Source organism: Heloderma suspectum, chromosome 2 (assembly GCF_057233095.1).
Source record: "Heloderma suspectum isolate Gila_16-S chromosome 2, 16-S_ref, whole genome shotgun sequence".
Taxonomy (NCBI): domain Eukaryota; kingdom Metazoa; phylum Chordata; class Lepidosauria; order Squamata; family Helodermatidae; genus Heloderma; species Heloderma suspectum.
Window position 1 is genome coordinate 368,691,569 of NC_139459.1, and position 24,439 is coordinate 368,716,007.

The following is a 24,439-nucleotide window of genomic DNA, read 5'->3' on the forward strand; positions in this document are numbered from 1 at the left end:
TAGTATTATTGAGCCAAGTAACCCCCATCTTCTTTTTCCTAGGTGCAGAACTTGGCATTTATCCCTATTAAATTTCATTCTGTTGTTTTCAGCCCAGCACTCCAGCCTAGCAAGATCACTTTGAATTTTGTTTCTGTCTTCCAGGGTATTAGCTATCCCACCCAATTTTGTGTCATCTGCAAATCTGATCAGCATTCCCTGCACCTCCTCCTCCAAGTCATTAAGAAAAAATGTTGAAGAGCACTGGGCCCAGGACTGAGCCCTGCAGTACCCCTCTCATTACGTCTACCCAATTTGAGAAGACACCATTGATAAGCACTCTTTGAGTCCGATTCTGTAGCCATCTGTGGATCCACCTGATCATTGTTTCATCTAGCCCACTTTGAACGAGTTTGCTCATCAAGATAAAGCTTTGCTGAAGTCAAGATATATTATGTCCATCCACAGCATTCCCACAGTCTGCAAGGGAGGTTACCTGATCAAAAAATGAGATCAGATTCGTCTGGCAGGATTTGTTTTGAAAAATCCATGCTGGCCTCGATAAGTCACTATATTATTTTCAAGGTGCTTACGGATGGATTGCTTTATAATATGCTCCAAAAATTTCCCAGGGATTGATGTCAAGACTGATTGGTCTGTAGTTTCTAGGTTCCTCCTTTTTACCCTTTTTTGAAGATAGGGACAACATTAGCCCTCCTCCAGTCATCTGGAACTTCACCCGTCCTCCATGATTGCTCAAAGATAATAGACTGTGGTTCTGAGAGTTCTTCTGCCAGTTCCTTTATTGCTCTAGGGTGCAGTTCACCTGGCCCTGGAGATCTGAACTCATTCAAAGTAATTAGGTGTTCCTTGATGATATGCCTATCAATCTCAAGCTGCAATCCTGCCCCTTCAGCCTGTACTTTGCCTTTGCTGTGCAGGGTCATAGATCTTCTTTTGGGAGAAGACAGAGCCGAAGTAGGAATTGAGCATTTCTGCCTTTTCTTTGTCATCTGTTACAGAGAACAAGCAGATTTTTCCCTCTTCAGCACACTGTGGAAGTTTAGTTGATCAGTGTAAGACCTTTTGCACCTTCACAAGGTTCTTCTTTTGCACTTCAGATTCATATCTCTACTGATGAGTTCCAGGTGCCACAGGAAGGTTTTGCTGGAATATTTCTGATATGCACCTACATTTCCCCTCTGGTCCAATCTGTCTCTGCTGAGGAGTCTCCACCTTGATCTGATTTCCTTCCCCCTCACCTGAACAGAAAGTGAGGAATTTTGTCTTCCTAGTCTCCTCAGTTCTCCTGCAGCCTCCTTTTGTAGGCCTGTCTTCTGTTGGTTCAGATTCTATGCAGCTTGTATCCACTATGCAGATCAGTTTTATTTGCATAATTTATTCTATTTTTGCTAGTCATAAGGTGCACCAAGGAGCTATACAAAGTACTGAAGAGCTCATCATCCACCGGTAAACCCTCTACTGATGGGGGCAGGGACAAAGTAGACCACTCTACTTTAGGAGTCAGATCTTGTGAGGCAGCAATTGGCCTCTAGCTTAGCATATGATATCAGCACCATAAAAGAACACACCTGCATTTCATATTATTTGCTTCATGTATGGACTATTTGCTGTTAAGATATGGTTTCTTAATCAACTGACTAACACACATGGGACAGTCACATGGATTTCTCTCCAGTATGCATCATAGCAAGTCCTGATTTTAAAGAAGCATTTTCTTTATTTAAGAGGTGAGGACCGCTGCTCAAAAGGAAAGCTCATGCTATACATGCCAGAGGTCGCAGGTTTAAGCCGCAGCATCTCCATTAAAAAAAAGGAACTCGGCTACAAGAGACTGGGGCCCATATGAAACCTCAGAGAGCCGCTGCCTTGTCAGAGTAGAAAATATCTGGCAAGACAGACCAATGGTCTGATGCTGTATGAGACAGCTTCATATCTGGGGTTCCCAGGATCCTGTTATAGAAAGGCACGCCAGCAACAGTAGTCGAAAGTGTATTGTGATGGATATGTTTACTCAAAAAGAAGCCCCTCTCTATTCAGCAGTAAGTATGTATACCATTACGGCTTAATCAAACCTACTTGTTCCTAACAAGGTGAAATTCAATACTGAACATTTCTCTAGAACAGTCGGCCCTCAGACAATTAACTCTATTAATGTCCTATTACACAGATGGCTAATCAGTGTGTCTTTGCAGCCACTGTTCATCATCCCACAGTCAGGACATTCAGAAATTCACTGTCCCCTGTGAGTTCTCCGATGTCTCAGCAAGTCATCCTTCTGAGAGAAGTTCACTTGAGACATTTGTAAGGTTTTGCTCCAGAATGAATTCTCTGATGTCTCAACAAATTTGATCTCCGAGAGAAGTTTCTCCAACATTCAGGATCTTTGTAAGGTTGCTCTCTATATGAATTCTCTGATTGCTCATCAAATATGCTCTCCGCATGAAGCTTTCCCCACCTTTAGAGCAAGCATAGGGTTTCTATCCTGCATGGATGCTCTATGATGGAAGCTTTCCCTACTCTCTGAGCATTTGTATGATTTCTTTCTTGTGTGTCTCATCTGATATTGATCAAGGCTTGACTTCTGCTGGAATTCCCCACCCCCCACCCCAATATGGGACATTCACATGGGTTTTCTCCAATATGTTCCATAATTAATCCTGATTTGCAGCAGACCCTTCTATCACACTTGGAGAACAAGGGCATTCCCTCCCTCCTCTGCACTGTATATTTTTGACTACAAGAAGCTCAAGACCTTCTGAGAATTTGCTGGATTCATTCTGAGCTTTTAGAGGCTCCTCCCCCAGCCCCCTCTCAGACTCACATCTTTCCTCATGCATCTCAGCTGTCACTGACACATTCTCTTGGCTTGTCTGTGGCAGTGTCCTGTCTGTATCCTCTGGCTCATTTCTTCCACACTGAGAATTCTCCACCTTCAGTTGACCTCCCTTCCCGTCACCTACAGAGACAGAGAGAGGAATTTTATCCATGCTTGGGTGACCTCTTTCCTGGACTCCTGTAACTCCCTTCCTGCTGGCTTTCCCTTCAGCTGTATCTCCCTTTCCAACTGATTCACGATGTCTCTGCTACACTCATCTTTTTCTCCTGCCTTATGATTATATCTCCCTTTTGCTACTATCCAAGGCTGTGTGTGCTGAACTATAAAGTCAACACTCTGTTCCAAGACAGATTCTGCCCCTGGACATGGTAAATTTTTGCGAATTGCACAAAACAAGGAAGTATGGCTATTTTGAATAATTGCTTCTGGTACTGGCAGGGAGGGCAGAAGTGTATGGAAGCCACCAACAAAATCACCCAGACCACTAGAATTTTTATTCGGCCACTCTGCAACCACCCCCTCGCCCAATCTCTTTCTGAGAGGTCATCAATCACTAACCCAGAGGTGGGCAACTTGTGGTCCTCCAATGTTGTTGGACAATAACTCTCATCAGCCCCAGCCAGCATATCCAGCGGTGAAAGATGATGGGAGTTGCAATCCAGCAACATCCGGAGGGCCACAAGTTGCTCACCCCTGCACTAACCACACACTTCCACTGACATCCCAAGGTAATCTCTCCCTCCCATAGGAGCATTTTTCATAGCATTTTAATATTTTTTAAAACATTAATTACTCCTACCCCCCTCCTAGTCTCTTTTGTGGCTTATTTGTTCAATATTATGCTCTTTAGATGGGGGCTGTCTACAGCACCTAGCACAACTTTAGAAATTTGTGGATCAATAATTAAAAATAAATTTTACAACTTCTTTTCTATCATTGATAGAATGTGAAAGAGTCTCTCTCTTCCTATGTATCTGTCTGTCTTTCCCTAATTCTAAAAAGTTCCCCCATCTGATGTTTACTGGAGTTGCCCTTACCAAAAGACTGAACGTTCCCATCCTCCTCCTGCAGGACTTGCCAGAACATAGTCTGTTGGCCTGGCTGTGTCAGAGTCCGTTCAACCACATGCAAAGACACCCCTGTCTCCTTAAGGTTCAGCAGTCCCTGGAAACATAAAACATCCCCCCGCCAGGACTGTCAGATCCAATTGCACAAGGAACTGTTAATGCACAGACTGAAGTCCACGTCCTTCTCCTCCAAAATCCAGAATCATTAAATACATTTCCAACCCTCAGTCCACTAATAAAAATACAATTAAAGAGAGAGGAAAACTCATACTGCTAGCATCCTTTCAGTACTCTTGTCTTAGTACACCAAAGAATGATTAATGCAAACAGAGGATTATGTCTTATAATCAGCCACATCCCTGATCACCTAGGCTGAGTACATGTGGCCAGGCTGGAATGTTTTCATAAACTGACAGTTACAACATCTGGGACTGTCTAGCTTAGAAAAAAGGTGAGTAAGGGAACACATGATAGAGGTGTACAAAATTATGCATCATGTGGAGGAAGTGGATAGGGAGACATTTCCCCCCCTCTCTCATAACACTAGAACCCAAAGGGGTCATCCCATGAAGATGAATGGTAAGAGATCAAGACAGATAAAAGGAAGGGCTTCTTCACACAGCGCAGAGTTAAACTATGGAATTCACTTCCACAGGATGTACTGATGGCCACCAATTTGGGAGGCTTTAAAAGGGGATTGGAGAAATTCATAGAGGAGAAGGCTGCCAATGGCTGCTAGTCCTGATGGCCAAATGCTATCTCCAGGATCAGAGGCAGTATGCCTACGTACACCAGTTGCTGTGCAGTCAGATGACAGAACCAACTGCCTAGGGAGCTGGTGGGCTCTCCATCCCTGGTGGTATTCAAGCAGAGATTGGACAGTCATCTGTCAGGGATGCCTTAAACTGGATTCCTGCACTGAGCAGGAGGTTGGACAATGCCCTAAATGCCCCCTTCCAATGCTATGGCTCTATAATACAAACCTCCCTTACAGGATTATTACAAAGATTATAGCATGAAAATGCCTGTGAAGTGCTTTAAACTTTATTTATTGAAAGTATTTAAAGGTCACAGGACAATTACTTATTTATTCAAGGTATGAGTTGCCCTATAGCTGAAGCTCTCAGGGTGATATATATAATAAAAGCAAAAACAATAAAACCAGCAACACAAATGTTAAGTATTATATGACCTGGTGCCCTCCAGAAGTTTTGGACCAATTCCCATCAGCCCCAGCCAGCATGTGCAATGGTTACGAATCCTGGGATTCATAGTTCAACACATCTGAAGGGCACCAAGTTGGCGAAAACTGTTATGTGGTGTTATCCTGGTCTCGGTGCATTAGCAAACTGAGTCACGTACCTCACTCGGCCCAGCTCTGGCCATAGCCCGTCCTTCAGGAGTTAGTGATGAACTGGAATGACTTGGGCATTTGATTCCACTGTCTGCAAAGGGTGGAAGGGAGATTTTAGAAGGGGAACAGGTCCATCCCTTCCTACTTAGAGTGACCAGATGCACAGGAAGACAGGAACCCTGTCTCTTTCAGAGTTGAGGACAAGAGTAAATTTTGGCAGAGGCAGCTTGTTTTGACAAGGTGGGGAAAAGTGCGGGTGCTGAAAATCCCTCTTCTATACAGCTCAAGGTCCAGGGTCCCTGCCTTCCTTTGAACTGATCGCTTCAAAAGAAGACAGTCTGTGGCCATCTTAGCGCTCCTTTTTGGGCCTTGTTCACAGCCAGTCCCTTTTTGAGCTGAACATTCCCACCTCTCAGGTATGCACAGAGGGCTTTTGATGAGTTCTGATTCTCAAGTCTTGCCTAGCTTATTTCACCAGTCCTGCAGAGGATTCATCTCGCAAAGGATGTTATTACACTGTCCCAATCAAGGTAAAATTGAGAAAGTCTGAAAACCTGGTTAAGACCTAAAGATCGTGCACTTAGGACGAGCGGAATTGTGCTGTTCGTAAGCTTTAACTTGTAGCAAGTTCTATTTGTTAGTTTGGTTAGACATTTCTAGATCTGGCACCTCAAGTGAGCAGATCCAAAAAGTGACCCTAATTGTGTAGAACAAAGGAATTTGACGGGTGTGTTTTTTCTCATTCCCAGCAGGACAAACTGATGCTGCCAAAATCCCCACCAGACTGCTCTAGGTACTGGACTCTTATCCTTCTTCTGCAGCGGGTCATCTTCATCTTCCCACAAGCACAAAAGATGTAGAATGCTTAGTAACTCGATTAAATCTTACCTAGCAGACTGCTCTCCCCATCTCCAAGCTGCTGGGCTTCTTTGTAGATCTGTCCCTGGGCAGCATCCGATGGAACCTCCTCTGCATCTATGGAGCCCACGCACACATCCTGCAGCGGTCTCTGAAACAGCAAGAGTGATCTCACTCAGAACAGAAGAACGTGGTTGGGAGAGCAACAGTGATGCCTAAGAGGCACACTCTGGACCCTTCAATCCTATATTCCCTTTGGGGTATAATCCAATGGGCAGTTTTTGGCAAATCAAGCTCTCAACAGCTCACTCATTCTCATGAGGCTGTTCTGATGCCAACCAAACATTATCACTGTGAACACCACGTATGCCTGGCCAGTTTCTTCCCTATGATGCTTTGGGGCCTTTGGGGGCCACGTGGCTGGCGGCAGAAGGTCCAGGGCTCAGTGGCAGAGCACCTACTTTGTATGCAGAAGGTTCGATCCCCAGCTTCTCCAGATGGGGCTAGAAAAACTCTTGCCTGAAAGCCTGGAGAGCCGCTGCCAATCAGTGCTGACAATACTGGGTTAGATGGACCCATGGCCTGACTCAGTAGGAGGCAGCTTCCTATGTTCCTATTCCTGCAGGTCTGGGATTGTTTAGCTTGGAAAAAAGGCAAGTGAGGGGAGACATGAGGTGTACAAAATTATGCATGGTGTGGAGAATGTGGATAGGGAGTCATTTTTCTCCCTCTCTCACAATTCTAGCACAGAGTTAAACTCACTACCACAAGATGTAGTGATGGCCACCAATTTGGATGGCTTTTAAAAGGGATTGGACAAATTCATGGAGAATAAAAGTATCAATGGTTACTACTCCTGATGGTTATATGCTACCTCCAGTACCAGAAGTAGCATGCCTATGTATACCAGTTGCTGGAGATCATGGGTGGGAGGGTGCTGTTGCACTCAGGTCCTGCTTGTGGGTTCCTGGTCAACAGCTGGTTGGCCACTGTGTGAACAGAATGCTGGACAAGATGGACCCTTGCTCTGATTCAACATGGCTGTTCTTATGTTCAGGTGCCACACTCCCTCTAATGCTGCATCTACATGCTGGGAAAAGCTACAACTGTGAGTTTTGTACTCTGTGATGCAGATGTTAAAGACACAGTTGCTCTGCCAGAAAGAAGAGGTGGCGAACTTAAACTTATGCTGTAAGGCTAACACTTCAATCCTATATTTGAACTCAGTGAGATTTACTTCAAAGTAGGTTTGAGCTAAGAAGCCCTGGATCTGCAGAATTATTTTAGCATGTTGTTGTTGTTCAGTCGTTCAGTCGTGTCCGACTCTTCGTGACCCCATGGACCATAGCACGCCAGGCCTTCCTGTCCTGAGCATAAGAGCTCAACTCAACAAAGACTTGAGCACATGAATTCCAGGACCTATGGAAATTGGCAAGGAACTTAGCTGGTTTGAGCCCCTAGCAACTCACAGTATCCTGGGGATGTATTAGATTTGGGGTGGGAGGGATGTGTGTTGTCAGGTTAAAATACAAACAAAAACCCTTTCCTCTGCAGCCCAGGCTAATGAGGGGAGTTTAGGGGGAAGAACATATTTCCCATTTCTTACTGTCCAGAAACCTCCCTTCAATCCAAATATAAATAAAGCATTCAGAAATAAAGCACCCATGCTTGGTGTTAGCAGACAGCTACATAGTACAGCAGGGGTAAGGCATCAAGAGAGTGGGAAAGAAAAATGTGTCCTTTTCCCTTTCTCCTGAAACACCCCCTCCCCAACCAGTGCTGAAAAGTTTCTGTTCCTGACTGGAATTCCGAAAAGGAACACCCCCCAGGGGTTGGGGGTCCATGGCAACCATGTTGTTGAAAGCCTCCATTTGTTTTTGACACATTTCTAACAAGCCAAGCCAAATTCTGTGTCCTCTTACAAACATTAAAGCCTCACCTGCCACTTCCCTCCCTCGGCCTCTCGCTGGCTCATCAGGAAGTCCTCTGCCAGGGCCACAGCCTGGGAACAGGTGTCCGGCCCTCCTGCCTGGATCCAGCTCTGGAGTTCTAGCGGCAGGCTGGCCAGGAACTGCTCCAGGATCAGCAGCTCCAGGATCTGCTCCTTGCTGTGTCTCTCCGGCTTCAGCCACTGGCGGCAAAGCTCCTGCAGTTGGCTGTGAATCCTTCGCGGGTCTTCGACCTCCTGGCAGCAGAACTGCCTGAAGTGCTGGCGCTGCATCTCCATTCTCAGAGCTTCCCCGCGCAAGATGGCGGCCTTCACTTTCCCATAGTCCTCCTGGTCTCTGGCTTCCAGGCTTTGAAAGGCCTGTTCTGCCTCCCCACTCAGTGCTGGCAGGAGCCGAGCTGCCCACTCTCCTCTAGGCCACCGGCAGGCTTCAGCCACTTGCTCAAAGGAGGCCAGAAAGGCCTTGGTATCGTCCCACGGTGTTGGTTCTGACAGCTGAAGATTCCCCCATGCTGAATAAGGAGACTGCAGTGTCTTTAGAAAGTCCTGCCATTGGGCTTCCCAGCGCTGTTGCATCCCCTTGGATGGTTCCCCTTTGCCCACTTGCGACGCTCCCCATCCTGATCGCTTTGTCATGCATTCCGGCTGAACTGCATTTACACTGGTGGTTTTTCCTGCTCCTTCTGGTCCCTCTTCTAATTCTGCTGATTTTTTCTCCTTCATCTTTTTATCTTCCCCTCAATTCTATTATGGCAGTAAGCAATTGCCCTTCTGGAACACTGATTCCAGGTAAAAGCGTTTGCTGTCAACCCCCCCTTCCCCCCCCTTTAATACAGAGAAGGAAATCACCAGTTTTCAGCCTTTCTTGGTTGGTCTTAGAGCACTCCAATGGAATTGCTCAGGCTAATAAGGTTTGCCTGATGATAAGAGAGAAGCAACTGCCAGAGCCCCCCAGCAGTCCCTTGAGGTATTCCTGAGTGGAAAGGGGAATTTCTTCTTCCTGAGTTAAAAAGAGACACATGCAGCGGAATGTTAAAATGCTGGGAAAAACAAAGAAGAGATGAGCATGCAGTCTGGACTGAGCTCCTCAAATACACACTGCTCCCCAACAGACAGCAACATATAAACCCCCATTTGTATACACCACTGAATGGGTGCAGTTAGTGAGGTTATGCTCTGAACTCAGTAAGTCCTGTCTTCAAATCTTACTTCAGGCATGAATTCAAGCTATCAACAAACTTACAAATCCTGACTTGTTTGGGAGCAATAACCCAACAGTCCAGGTTTGGATGACAAAATCAGCTAAGGCTTCCTGGTTAGTTTCACCCACTTGTGGAAAGAGAAAAGCAAAGGAAATAGGCTGCATGCACCAGCATGCTCCTCTGCTCATTCATAGTAAAACAGGATAAACCAGGTAAATGGGCTAATTGGTATGTGTGAACCAAACTGTATTACTTCATGTACTCAAATGTGAATTGCAAAACAAACCCTACTGCTTCCTCAGATAAAACACATAACCTAATCCTATAAGCAGTAAGTCCCATTGTGTTCAATAGAGCTTATTCCAAAGTAAGCGTGTGCAGAAAAGGTTACAACCAAGAAATCCCAGCCTCCACAGACAAAAACATACGGGAGATGAGAGATCAGTGAGAAACAAAACACAAGGTGTGTGGAAGGTGGGCATTCCTCTCTTTCACTCCCTACGCCCCACTTTCTATACTTTTCGACTGATACATGCCTGCTGTGTTGGAACAAAATGGGGGGGGGGGGAGTTTGGCAACCCTGATAAATTAAAGAAGAAAGGGTACTCGCACATACCATGCGCAGAATTACATGTTTTACGCTCACTTAACTCATGATGGTACCATCATAACTACAGGATTACAACGGGGTTTGCTTCTGCTGCCCTGATGCTAAAGACATTTTCTTGTGAGGAAGCAACATTTTGTTACAGAGATGATTAATTTTAAAAATAAAAATAGTCAAATATAAAATAAGCTCCCATGATAGGTGAAAAAATGAGAAAAATTAAAACTTAGATGCATTTGCCAGTATCATGGCTGGGAAGACTGGCCATTTTAAAAATGAATATTCTGCCTAGTTTATCATATATTATGAGAAATATATCAATTTGAAACTCGATGGATAGTCTTAAGAGATGGCAAAAAAAGATGGTGGATTTCTTTGGGTTAGGGAAAAAAAGTCAGACTCGCGTTAATGACAATACAAAGACCATATGGAAGAGGAGGTCCTAAATTCGCTAATATATTACTATTAGCAATACATTTGGAGATAATACATACAGGACATGGTAAACATCATTTATCTACAATGCTAACTTTAACATTAGTGGCATGCTGTGGGAATGAATATTTTATCATATAACAGCATTTAAGGATGTAATGGTTAATGGGTCTTCTTTGAGTAGAGCTGAATTAGGATTAAAATGGGTGAACTGCTACCACAGTAGTTTCAATATTTGCAACTCTGTAGTTACACAGAAAGGAAAAAGCATCAAGGACTTATGAGATAAACTTTAAGTTGTTATGAAGAATTAATCATGAAGGAGCCAATTAAAAAAAAGGATTGTCGTCTGGAATTGATAAAGTATTATTGACTATAGATGATTTAAAGGGTAACAAATGCATGAATACCTGCAGGAGAATTACTGAAACCGAGCTATCACAACAAAAATGGCTGTATATCTTTAATAAAGGACCAGTCTTATCACATGAACTTGAGCACACTCCGTGAGAGAGCACAGGACAGGAAGGCCTGGCATGCTATGGTCCATGGGGTCATGAAGAGTCGGACACGACTGAACGACAACAAGTTTTATCACAATGCACACTAGAGAGAACTAGTATAAGGTTATATATACATAGCATCTTACTCCTGCATGGCTATTCAAGATTTATATGCAAGAGACAGATCAACACCTAGTGCTGTGAAAAAGGAAATGCAAATTTTTAACATATATGGTGGAGGTGGTACATTATGGGGGCAGAAATAGTAGGCACAATTAAATTTATGTTAGTTTATGAGATACCATTAGACCCAATAGTTCTAATTAGCATATGTGAAAAAGGTAGTATTAAGTAAACACACAGAGTTTACTTGTGGTAGCCAAAATATTAATAGCCACCAAGCCAAGAAATAATGAGGTAACCGCTGTTAAAAGCTGATTATTGAAAGTATGGGAAATAGCAAATTTGGTAAAATCAAAAGAATATGTACATGTAAGAGACAGGAAGAAGGAAGTATTTTTTCCCAATAATTGGAAACCCTTTTTGGAGTTTAGAGTTATGAGTTAGAAATATAATTTGGATATTGGAAAATATAAGATGAATTGATGAATGGTAAGATTTAGATTAGATGTATGGTTAATATAGGGCTAAATTTATGTACTAATAGTAATTATATAGTATTTATAATACTTTTTAAAACACTGATACACTGTTTGATATGTAGAAGCACTAATCACTTTACTCTTTGTATATATTGGAATATTTACCAATTTTTAAAACGTTACTGGACTTTAACAAAATTAACAAGATGTATTTGTATTTTACAGTATGTATTTAACATCCTATTATAAATAAATAAACATAAAATAACCATCTGTAACCATGTACATAGGTTTCTCTGGTTCAGTAGTGGTAATCATGGCATTACTTGTGTAGGACTGAAATGAGGTTATGTAGGGCTCTGTACATGCTTAGACATACTCATGTTATTTCTTTTTTAAAAAACTGTAGTTGTGTAAACATCAGGATTCCCCCAAGTATGCTGACACCTCTCACTGGCCCTGTTTAAGCTCCATTTCTGACAGCACTCACCACCTGAGTTCACTATCATAGGGAGAGATGATGATTACACTATCAAAACATAGTGTATTTTAAGAGTATCTGTTGCCATTACATGTTTTTTAATACCTCATCATAGCCAAAGCAAAATCATCAACACAGGTCAAACAGTCACATTTTTAAAAAGCAAATGGATTTGCATATTTACGTATGTAGCACATGGACCTATATAGCAATTGTTATAATTGCTTATAACAACAATCACCGAGAGACCAATTCTATTGTCCCCAGGGACCATAGGATGGCTCGGATAATCCCTTCCAAAGTTGGGGGCAGTACTCTGATCTCAGAAGGGCGAGTCAGATATATGAGCCCCCTCCCCCTCACAGCCGGCATGGGGAACCGCACTGGCTGCCTCTCCAAGGTCAGAAAATCGGAGAGGGAGAAAAGGGTGCATTTCGGGGAGGGGAGGAGACCGGAGAGGCCAGGATATTATTTATCCTGAGCCTCCTCCAGCCTCTTTCGCTCCCTCTCCAAAGCACCCTCACAAGACAGGCTGGAAAGCCCATCTAGCAAAAATAATTGGAGAACAGGGAGGCAAAATTGCCTCTGCCACTCCTCCTGGAATCTCAGAAGCCGCCGGGTTTGGGGGCTTCCGAGCAGAGAGGGCACAGTCCATAGGATTGTGTCCTTATTTATTTATGACATCTCTATACTGCTCATTAGCCAAAGCTCTCTGGGTGGTTTACAAAACAAAGCTTAAAATCATAAAATACAATCATATAGTAAAACATAATGAAAAACCACAAATTTATAATAGAATAATACCAAAGTAATGACCAAGATAAAAGCCAGCAGCAGTACAAAGATTAAAAATGCACAATTTTTAAAACCAAAGGGCTAAAAAGCCTGGGAAAATAAGGTCTTCACCTGGCGCCAAAAAGACCAAAATGTAGGCTCCAGGCGAGCCTCTCTGGGATGGTCATTCCACAAATGGAGCTGCCACTACTGAGAAGACTGAAATAATGGTTTCATGATTCCCAGTCACTGACGCAGATTGGAATCACATTTGAACCCTAAACATGTTTTGAAACAGCGGGAGGTGCTCTCTCTCACACACTCAGCAACCTAGCCCAGAGTGCAGAAGAATAAACAGTGGTACGGGGCAACTGATCTACCTTATACTAGCTTGTGTATAGCTACTCTGTTTGTGGAAGCAGGATCCCATCTTCCCTGGACTGCAGAAAACCACCTGGGCAAAGTCCTACAACAGGCTGCACTGACCCCACACCCACCCTGTTATTCCTAATGACGGTGTATGGGACCATCAGGGCATGTTGTCCTTTACGTAGACTGAGAAGCAAAAGGTAGGTCTATCGTCTAAATTTCTACTGGGGTGGCATGGAGTGAGAAGGGAGGGTAACCAGAAATGGATACAAGCAAATGCATTTAGTGTTCCATTTAGGCATCCTTTCAGTTCAGGCTGGGGTGGCGAACCTGGGGCACTCCAGAAATTGGTGGATTCTGTAAATTTGAGCTCCAACTCCCATCAGCCATCATGGCCAATAGTCAAAGATGATGAGAACTGGGTTAGGGAATGGGGATTATGGTGCTGAGCCACAAGCTTCATAGGAAAGGCCTCTGCCCTCCGCAGGAGTAAGGAATCCTTTGGCTATCTGCACATACATTGCCCCCATTCCCTTTCCTTGAGGATATGGGGTTGCATCCCTCTCTTCCATCCTTGTTCCTCCTGTATATCTCCGTTTCCTAGATTCCCCTCTTTCTTTCCCCCTTTAACTCACCTCTCCCGCAGCCATTCAGAAGCAAAATTCCCTCCAAGGGAAGGGGAGGACTTCTGTAATGACATCTCCACCCTGTTCTCAAATTTCTCCAATGTACTAGAAGCCAGGGACTTGGTTCAGGCATAATGAGAAACCACCATGGGGCTTTTCATCCCTGCGGCAGCCGCCATTTTGAACATTCGAGCATTGGCAGGGGCGTGTCATAACTTGTTGTTATGTGCGAACCTAGCAAGGGTGGGTTGTTGGGATACTTGACAAGCCACCCAGAACCCTTGGGCTGTTTTAGGGTTGCGGGTGGCTTGTCTAACAAACAACCAGGCTGGGTTTGCACATAACAAGAAGCTACAGCGCACACCTACTGCAGCCCGCATATTCAAAATAGTGGCTGCCACAACAACAAGAAGCCCCCCCCCCATGGAAATTTCTCCATGGTGCCTTCCTGTGGCATGCAAACCCCCCTAAGAGGCTAATCCAAAAACTACTCAGGCCACAGAAATCAGTTTTAATCTTGCCTCACCTATCCCGCCCCTCCAGCATGGGGTTAAGGAACGCTGAGAGAGAGTAGCTTATTAATGTAGACCAGAGATATTATCCCCATTTTTCTGACTGGGCTGGAGAGTTGAGTCCACAAGTGGCTTAGGAATACAGGAACATTATACTGAGTCAGACCTTTGCTTCATCTAGCCCAGTATTATCAACACTGACTGGCAGCGGCTCTCCAGGGTTTCAGGCAGGAGTGTTTCCAACCCTACCTGGAGATGCGGGGGATCGAACCTGGAACCTTCTGCAGGCAAAACTGTGCCTCTTCCACTGAGCCATGGCCCTTCCCCTACAACACGGGTGAGGATGCTTTTTTCTGTCAAAGACTGCATTCATTCCCTTGACGGTAATCTGTCGGGGGTCCCATGCTGGTGGTGGGCAGGGCCAACGCCAGCCTCTCTCCAGCGGTTTCTGACACCCCTCTTCCTCCCTGCCCAGCAGGCTTCTGGGGGGAAAACAGATCACTCCTGAACCGTCCACCCCAGAGGGCTTTTGAAATTAGGCAGAATGGTAGGTGGCTCACCTGTACCACAGATACTTCCTCCATGTTGCTGGGGAGGCGGAGGGGGGCAGAGCTAAGCAGCTCGGCAGCTTAGGACACCCCTGTAAGGTAGTCTACCGCAATCCTGGGTGAGTGCTGAGAACTGCTTGGCGCAACCCCGTACTGCAGGTGGGGCCGAGGCAGAGTGACCTGCGGCAGCCCACTGGCAGGCCACCACGTGGTGCTCTTGCTACCATCACCACAACTGCACATTGTTACCAGGGGCATCTGCAACAAAGTGCTGCAGCGCACCCTCTCTCGTCTCCCAACAGGGGGGCTCCTGTCCAGGGTTCCAGCGAGCTACAGAGCGCGCTCGGCCTTCACGGGGCTGGAGAGGTTGGGGGGGGGGCTCCTTTAGGGATGTTTATCGCTGTAAAATTAGCCGGGGCTCCCCCTTTTCCCCCGTGGCCCCGTTTCGGCCCGTTTTCTCTCGGCACTCACCACTGCAGTTGGTATTAAAGGCGGCGGCGGCGGCGGCGCTGAGGAAACTCGCAAAAAATCCCGGAAAGCGACGGAAGGGCGCGCGCGCGCCTTTTCTCCATCTTGGTTTTCGCCGCGTCCGCTCACTTCTTTCGGGCCGGGCGACCCGCTCCGGGCAGCACGGGGCGCCGCCGCTCCTCCCAGGGGAGCCCGTGGACGCCGCGAGGGACACCCTCTCCGGACGGCCGACTGGCAGGCGCAGGAAAGCGGGAGGCCGAAGCTCCTTCCTGCGGCAGCACCCAGCCTTTTCTCTCCGTTTCCTCCCCTTCCTCCGCCGCCGTCTCCGCTACTTCGTCGGTGCTTCAGTAGCGGAGCGGCCGAGGCAGAGGAAGCGCCACTGCCCTCTGCTGAACGGCTGAATCATTAGCGCTCCCCCTCCTCAAAACACATCGCTAGCAAGAGTGCAAGAACGCAAAGGCGGCCCCGTGGGCCCTAAGGAAAAACAACAACCCGACCCATGTCGTTTATTAGACCAACTCAAAGCTCACCCCCAAATGTGCAAGCTTTCGAGTTTTCCAGAGCTCTTCGTCAGGCAGGCTTGCCTTTTTGTAACATCCTGTCTGATGAAGGGATTTGAGGATCTTGAAAGCTTGCACATTTGGGGGCGAGCTTTGAGTGATAAAAGTGTGACGCTTCAAGAGCAGGTGGAGGAGAAGGCTATCAACGGCTACTAGTCCTGATGGCTATATGCTACCTCCAGTATCAGAGGCAGTACACTGGGGAACATGGGTGGGAGGGTGCTGTTGCACTCATGTCCTGCTTGTGGGTTTCCTGTGGGCATCTCGTTGGCCACAGTGGAAACAGAATGCTGGAGTAGATGGACCTTTGGTCTCATCCAACAAGGCTCTTCTTATGTTCTTATGAGATTGGGCTGCATAGAGCAATACAGGGCAGTCTTACTTTGCAGGGCTGTTGTAAGGTTTACCAAGCGGATGCTCACCTCCTGTAATGCAATGGATTGAAAACCTAACAACACTTTCAACATTTGAACAGGTGGTATATAGATATTTATATGGATATTTGGTCTGCTTTTATGGATGTTTATATGGATATATGGCTATATTTTTATGGATATTTATATTTAATAAATATATTTATTTATAATTATTTATATATATTTATTATATTTATTTATAAATATATTTATAAATATGGTTATATTTATGTGGATATTTATATGGTTCTATTTATATTTATATGGATATTTATATGGATATTTATATTTATATTTAATAAATATATTTATAATTTATATTTATTATATTTATTTATAAATATATTTATAAATATGGTTATATTTATGTGGATATTTATATGGTTCTATTTATATGGCTGAGGGCCGCAGTGGCTTAGTGGTTAAGACGCTGAATTGCAGACCGGAAGGTCAGCAGGACAGCAGTTCGAGACCCGAGTGCTGCGTGACGGAGTGAGCTCCCATCTTCAGTCCCAGCTTCTGCCAACCTAGCATTTCGAAAGCAAGAAATTGCAAGTAGATAAATAGGTACCGCCTCAGCGGGAAAGGTAACAGCGTTCCGTGCACCTCGGTGTTCAGTCATGCCGGCCACATGACCACGGAAGCGTCTTCGGACAGCGCTGGCTCTTCGGCTTAGAAATGGAGATGAGCACCACACCCTAGAGTCGGACACGACTGGTTGGGGACACCTTTACCTTTACATTTATATGGCTATAGAGATATATTTATATGGTTATATGGATAGTTGGTCTGCATTTGTTGGAGTTGATGTATAATTCTTAGAAAGCCATATTGTAATACACACACACATTTCATATGCATGCATTGTAATGGATATGTTCAAATTTATGTGGCTACTATTTTTTTCTTTTACTTATTTTGTTTTGTTGAAATTTAACAATAAAAACGAGCTCAGCGGAAGGCACATCAAGCAGACCCTCATCGTGATCGCCTTCCACCTGGAAACCTATGTCCTCACCGTGGGAGGCTGTGTGGATCCAGACCAGAATTGGCCTTCACAGCCACCTGCAGACCCACTGCTAAGACTCTACCCTTGGCAGACAATCTTACTTGGTCACGAGTGATCGCCATGATGATGATTCATGTATTTTTGTAAACTGCCTTGGTTGGTTACACAGAGGCAGTATATAAATGCAATAAGTAAATAAATAATGTATTAGTAAAGGTGGTTTAAAAAAAAAAAGACACCACCACTCTGCTATGTTTCAGAATTCCAAGACTTTATTCAATAACAGTATTGTTGTGGCATCTTAAACACACCACCACCCAGTCTCCCCTATCATCATATATACTAAACATGAATAGCAATCCCAGTTCTCTGAGTGCCAGTCCTTATGTAGACAAAACACACACAAGAGGGAGGTATCGGCCTGTTTGGGGAAACACTGAGGTTTGCAAAGGTACAAAAAATATTTAGGGAAACCCCACTTAGGAGACAAGAATAACTCCAAAATACCCAAGGAGTGGGTATGGAATGTTGACTGGCTAGGAAAGCTGTGGAAAGGAGGAATGCAACAGAGTGGCTGGAACCCTGAAAAGACGCATTCCACACTGCAACATTTTGTTGCAGGTCCTACTTGTATAGCCTAATAGCACACTCAGTTTGCCGATGTAGCCAAAATGGCACCATCCACACACAACGAGAAAGTATCAGCAGCACTGGGGGAACCCTGAGGTGTGCAGAAGGACAAAAAAATATTTAGGGAAAATGGGTGGGAGGGAGGCAAGAGGGAATGGAATAGGGTGGCTGGAATCCTGAAGAGAAACTCCACACTGGAGCTACAGACGTGGTTTTCAGCACCTTCCCCAAATACCAGTTCATAAGTTCCTTGGGGGAAACAAATGATAGGAACAATGGCTTAATACCAAACCAGTTTATTCATGAGGAAGCCCCACAAAGCTCAATGGGCATTACATCCCATTCCCAGTAAGTATCTTCAGAATTGTAACCATAAGCCAGCCTTTTTATTAACGACAGGATGGAGAATTTTTTTTTTTGAAGTTCTGAATGTAGAACTTAACTTTTTCTTGGGGCATTATAGGGGTCAGCAACTGGAGGCCGCTGTGCTAAAGAGGTCTGGAGAAAGGGACGTTTGTGGCAGAGAATCTGAGGGAATGGGGAGAGGGCTTGGGTGCTGGCTCATCCTCACTTCACTGAGTGGCCTCACAAGACAAAGCACTGCTACCCAGGGGAGCAGGAACGACGCCAGTGTCGCTCATGGATGCTCTGATACTTCATCAGTTTATTTACCTGAATGAAACTCTTCCCGCACTCAGGGTGCTTATGAGATCACTGTCCTCTGAGTTCTCTGATGTCTGATCAACTTCTCTCTTTGAGAGGTGTTTTGTGCACACTGGGCATTTGAACAGTTTCTCTCCAGTATAAATTCTCTGATGTCTCATCAAGCTTCCCCCACAACTGTAGCATTTCCCACACTCAGGACAGCTAGAAGGTTTCTTTCTTGTATGGTTACTCTGACATCCAATCAAATGATCTTTTCCAGTACGGAGAGCATTCCTGTCAGGGCTGGCTTAGGGGTGGGCGAGCGGGTAGGTCACCCAGCCGCTGAGCTGAGGGGGGCACCAAGCTGAACTCAGTGGCTGTGTTTTCTGAATGTACTATCTGCAGTGAGTTAGGTTAGCAAAAGGCAAGTGTGTATAACCCTTTTTTTCCAAAGTTCTACAGGTTGTTTGGGTACTAATGACAAAAATGATCTTCCTTCAATTAGCTTAAAGTATGTTTCTTTTTCAATTTCCACTTTGATATAATTTGCGCTACATAAAAATCAGTGGGACACAACTTTACTTTGAGGCAAGGCTACTGAGCGCTTAGCACTTCAAATACTGTAAATCAGGGGTCCCCAACTCCCGGGCCGCAGACTGGTACCGGTCCATGGCCTGTTAGGAACTGGGCCATAGTAGGGGTGTGTGAAACCCCCTTAACTTGGGTCCGCGGGGTTCCGCAGGCAGGGAGGCTATCCGTCCTTCCCCCCCGGAATTCTCACTGGCCCCGGCCAGCTCCGCTCCACGGCAAGTCCGCAGAGCTGCCAGCTGGCTCCAGCCGCTGGCAGACTTCTGGCCACCAGGACACAAATGGCGTCCGCGTACCAGACGCCATTTGCGTCCCTGTTCTTCAAGTAATAGGCTACGTAAATCTTTACGTAGCCTATTACTGCAAATAACAGGGACGCAAATGAACAAAGGTCTTGTCAGGGTTCAGCTTCAGCTTGTTCCTCCCCATCCAGCCACTCACCATCTCCAGACATTTGGACAGGGGTTCTACGGCCAACTTTGGTGAAGATTTGAATGAGAGGTAGAGCTGCGTGTCATCCGCATACTGATGACACTGCACCCCAAACCTCCTGACGATAGCCCCCATTGGCTTCACATAGATGTTAAATAGCATCGGGGAGAGTATGGAACCCTGTGGCACCCCACAAGTGAGCGGCCGCGGGTCCGAAACCTCCTCTCCCCATGCTACCTTCTGTTACCTGTCGGAGAGGAAGGACTGGAACCACCGTAATACGGTGTCTCCAGTGCCCAACCCCTCCAGGTGGTCCAGGAGGATACCGTGGTCAATGGTAACAAAAGCCGCTGAGAGGTCAAGGAGAACAAGGAAGGAGTATTCGCCCCTATCCAGAGCCCTCCTCATATCATCCGCCAAGGCGACCAAGGCCGTTTCTGTCCCATGCCCAGGCCTGAAGCCCGACTGAAATGGATCTAGATAATCAGCTTTTTCCAAGTGTGCCTTCAACTGCATCGCCACCACCTGCTCAATCACCTTGCCCCAAAATGGCAGATTCGAGACTGGGCAAAAGTTGTTCAGAACTTGGGGATCCAAGGAGGACTTCTTTAAGAGCGGTCTTATCACTGCCTCCTTGAGGGCTGATGGCATCACTCCCTCCTCAAGGGAGGCGTTCACCACCACCTTGATCCCCTCACCCAGCCTCTCTCTGCAGCTCATAAAGAGCCAAGATCGGCAAGGATCAAGGAAGCAGGTGGTCGGCCTTACAGATGAAAGCACTTTGTCCACTTCATCAGAAGGAAGAAGCTGGAACCGATCCCACAAAACCGGTGTACCACAGGCCGCCTCCTGCTAACTGTATCCACGGTGTATGGAATAACACTCCTAGCTGTATCCACGGTGCATGGAATAACACTCCTCATCCAATCAATTTTATCTGCAAAATGCCTTGCCAAGGCCTCACAGGAGGCATGAGAATGCTCCAGTGATTCCAGAGCAACTGGACCGACCAGGCTCCGGACCAATTGGAGCAGCCTCCTGGGACAGCACTCTGCAGACGCCATAGGGGCAGCATAATATTTCTTTTTTGCTGCCTTATAGAATCATAGAATAGGAGGGTTGGAAGGGGCCTACAAGGCCATCAAGTCCAACCCCCTGCTCAATGCAGCAATCCAAGTCAGAGCATCCCTGACAGATGGCTGTCCAGCCTCATCTTGAATGCCTCCAGTGTGGGAGAGCCCACCACCTCCCCAGGTCATTGGTTCCATTGTCTTATTGCTCTAACAGTCAGGAAGCTTTTCCTTATGTTCAGCCGGAATCTGGCTTCCTGTAACTTGAGCCCATTATTCCGTGTCCTGCACTCTGGGATGATCAAGAAGAGATCTTGGCCTTCTTCTCTGTGACAACCTTTCAAGTACTTGAAGAGTGCTATCATATCTCCCCTCAGTCTTCTCTTCTCAAGGCTAAACATGCCCAGTTCTTTCAGTCTCTCCTCATAGGGCTTTGTTTCCAGTCCCCTGATCGTCCTTGTTGCCCTCCTCTGAACCCTCTCCAGTTTGTCTGCATCCTTCTTAAAGTGTGGTGCCCAGAACTGGACACAGTACTCCAGATGAGGCCTAACCAGTGCTGAGTAGAGAGGAACTAGTAGTTCCTGGGATTTGGAAGCTATGCTTCTATGAATGCAGCCCAAAAGAGCATTTGCCTTTTTTTGCAGCCACATCACATTGTTGGCTCATATTCAGCTTGTGATCGACAACAATTCCAAGATCTTTCTCGCTTGTAGTGTTGTTGAGCCACATTTCCCCCATCTTGTAACTGTGCATTTGGTTTCTTTTTCCTAGGTGCAGAACTTGGCATTTATCCCTATTAAATGTCATTCTGCTGTTTTCTGCCCAGCGCTCCAGTCTATCCAGATCACTTTGAATTTTGTTTCTGTCTTCCAAAGTTTTAGCTATCCCGCCCAATTTTGTGTCATCTGCAAATCTGATCAGCATTCCCTGCACCTCCTCCTCCAAGTCATTAATAAAAATGTTGAAGAGCACTGGGCCCAGGACTGAGCCCTGCGGGACCCCACTCGTTACCTCTCCCCAGTTTGAGAAGGTCCCATTGATAAGCACTCTTTGAGTCCAATTCTGTAGCCAACTGTGGATCCACCGGATCGTTGTTTCATCTAGCCCACTTTGAGCTAGTTTGCTCATCAGGATATCATGGGGCACTTTGTCGAAAGCTTTGCTGAAGTCGAGGTATATGATGTCTACAGCATTCCCACGGTCTACAAGGGAGGTTACTTGATCAAAAAATGAGATCAGATTTGTCTGGCAGGACTTGTTTTTGACAAATCCATGTTGGCTTCGAGTAATCACTGCATTGTTTTCAAGGTGCTTCCAGATGGATCGCTTGATCATCTGCTCCAGAATTTTCCCAGGGATTGATGTCAGACTGACTGGTCTGTAGTTCCCAGGTTCCTCCTTCTTACCCTTTTTGAAGATAGGGACAACATTAGCCCTCCTCCAGTCATCTGGCACTTCCCCCGTCCTCCATGATTTCTCAAAGAGAATAGGCAGCGGTTCTGAGAGTTCTTCTGCCAGTTCCTTTATTACTCTAGGATTACTCTCCTTCACCGCCACGTGATAGGCTGAAGATACAGCTCTAGCCCGTGTCTGATCACCTTTGGAGCGAGACTTCCGCTGCCGGCGCTCTAGCCGTCTCACCTCCTATTTCAGAGCTCGTAACTGCCGATTGACCCATGGTGCAGACCGAGCCCTGTTCAGGGGGAGAGGGTGTTTCAGAGCCACCCGACATAATGCCCCAGTGATTGTAGCATTCCAGCCACCTGCCAGGGTCTCGACCGGGTGGCCGTTGGCGTGCTCCAGAGAATCCCCAAGCGCGTTCAGGAATCCATTCAGATCCATAAGATGCCTGGGGCGAACCGTTTTAATGGGTCCTCCACCCCTGCGGAGGGGTTGTGGAACCGAGAAGTCCAACGTCACCAGATAGTGATCTGACCATGACAAGGGGGTGGTGGATATACCCCCGACTTCCAGATCACTCCCCGCTTCTCCAGAAACAAACACAAGGTCTAGTGCATGACCGGCTACATGGGTGGGCCCAGTTGGAATATGGTGCAGCTCCCAGGAAGCAATGGTCTCCATGAAGTCCCGAGGTGCCCCTGTGAGGACAGCCCATGAATGTACGTTGAAGTCCCCCAACACCAATAAGTTAGGGGACTGGACGCGCACATCAGAGACCACCTCAAGCACCTCGGCCAGGGAGTCAGTCGTGCAGCAGGGTGGACGGTACATGAGCAGTATCCCCAGACTGCCCTTCGGGCCCAACCTCCAGTACATGCACTCAGTAACCTTGGTCTCCTGGAGAGGGGGTCTGGTGAAGACCAAGGACTCTTGATAGATAACAGCCACTCCCCCTCCCCAATCCCCAGCCCTCAGCTGCTGTTCATACGAAAATTCAGCTGGACACATGGCCGCCAGAGTTGGAGCAGTGGCCTCGGCCAGCCAGATCTCCGTAATACATGCCAGGTCTGCACCCTCATTCAGGATCATGTCATGGACGAGGGATGATTTCTGGGTAACAGACCTGGCATTGCAGAGCAGCAACCGAAGGCCAGAAGGTAGAGTCACACCTCCCCCAGCCATCCTTTGGATCTGGACAGGCCCGGAGCAGGGGACAGATACTATACAACTCTCCCTTGTTCCCCTTACCTGGCATGGCCTTCCCCTAGCGCTCCGCCAGCGCCTGCCGCCCAGCCTTGGTATGTTCTGGCCCCCAACACTCCCCCTGCTGCCTCCATCAGGTGGACACATCCCCCCTTGCTTCTGCCTATCAGGCAGGCTACCCACCCCTAAAAACACAACAGACTCCCCCCCAAATTTAAAAACAATTAAAAAATCCCCTTTAAAAATACTGCCAGGCAGGAGTCCACGGTGATGGTGATGGTGACAGGCACAGCAGGCACGCCTCTGTTAAGGGCTCCTTGGAGGGCTCTCTCAGTCTCATCCAGTAGCTAAGTCCAGACACAGACAAAGGGATTCTTTTCAAAGCTTTATTCTTCCTTTATAACTTAACAACTTTATGGGTAGCAACTAGATCTGAGCAGCAGAGTACCTATGCCCTAAGTTGAAACAGTTGGTCCCCGTTTGAAAGGGAATTACTGGCAGACCCCTGAACTTAAGGACTAGGGAGAATCCCTCCCCTTTTCCCTTGGATCCTCTGGGCGCAGCCGTTGTTTGAGCGCCAACCGGGCACTACACCTCCTTTCTGCGCCCTCCATCTGGCGCCGCTCTCTGCGTCTGTGTCGCGCGTCCACCAAGACTGCTTCCCGCGCTTGATTACTCCCTGGACTGCTTTCTAATCTAGGAATGCTGGTGGGAGGAATCTCCGTCAGCTGCGGGCCCTGGGAAAGAGGAGTGCGCTCCTCTCTCAGGAGCGACTGCTCTTCCTCAGAATCAGAACTACTCTGGGATTCTATGGGCTCAGTGTCCACCCTGACAGCCTCTTCCCCGGTGGTGGCTTCTCCTGCAGGCCCTGGCTCTCCCAGGCCACTTCAGCCAGCCACCTTATGTAACCCCTCCAGGAAGGGGCAGGTGGAACAATCAGCACAGCTGTCTCAGTACCTAGGGGCCTAGTCCTGCAGGGACTGGCAGTCCACCAGGCAGAAGTCCACGGGGAGGACTGGTGTTGGCGATGGCGGCGGCGGCGGCAGGCGCGGCAGCAGCAGGCATGCCTCTTCCCCAGTGGTGGTGGTGGCTTCTCCTGCAGGCCCTGGCTCTCTCTCTAGAATGTTGATGGGAGGGGGAGAGGATGTGTGAGTAGAAGATGTGTGGGTGGAGTCAGAATGACAGTTGGGAGGAGTGAGTGACAGGGAGTGACAGTTAAATCAGCTAAGTGTAGGGAGTGAGGCCCTTAAGTAGGGCACTTATGAGGTTAAACAAATGTAAATGTAATAAGC

At 46.7% G+C, this 24,439-nt stretch overlaps 1 protein-coding gene across 10 annotated transcripts in view; it reads right to left on the reverse strand.

The window, feature by feature from the left end:
- The window catches only part of LOC146355967 (uncharacterized), a 31,317-nt gene extending 15,797 nt beyond the window's left edge, over positions 1 to 15,520 (reverse strand). For all 10 annotated transcript variants that reach the window (XM_084831290.1, XM_084831288.1, XM_084831289.1 and 7 more), the window contains exons 1-6: positions 15,197 to 15,520; positions 8,058 to 9,066; positions 6,149 to 6,269; positions 5,269 to 5,351; positions 3,877 to 4,003; positions 2,825 to 2,959 (exon numbers count right to left, since the gene is read on the reverse strand). In XM_084831290.1, coding sequence (XP_084687416.1) covers positions 2,825 to 2,959; positions 3,877 to 4,003; positions 5,269 to 5,351; positions 6,149 to 6,269; positions 8,058 to 8,789 — 1,198 coding nt within the window. In that variant the 5' untranslated portion in view covers positions 8,790 to 9,066; positions 15,197 to 15,520. The remainder of the gene's footprint in view (positions 1 to 2,824; positions 2,960 to 3,876; positions 4,004 to 5,268; positions 5,352 to 6,148; positions 6,270 to 8,057; positions 9,067 to 15,196) is intronic.
- Positions 15,521 to 24,439: the final 8,919 nt, after the last annotated feature.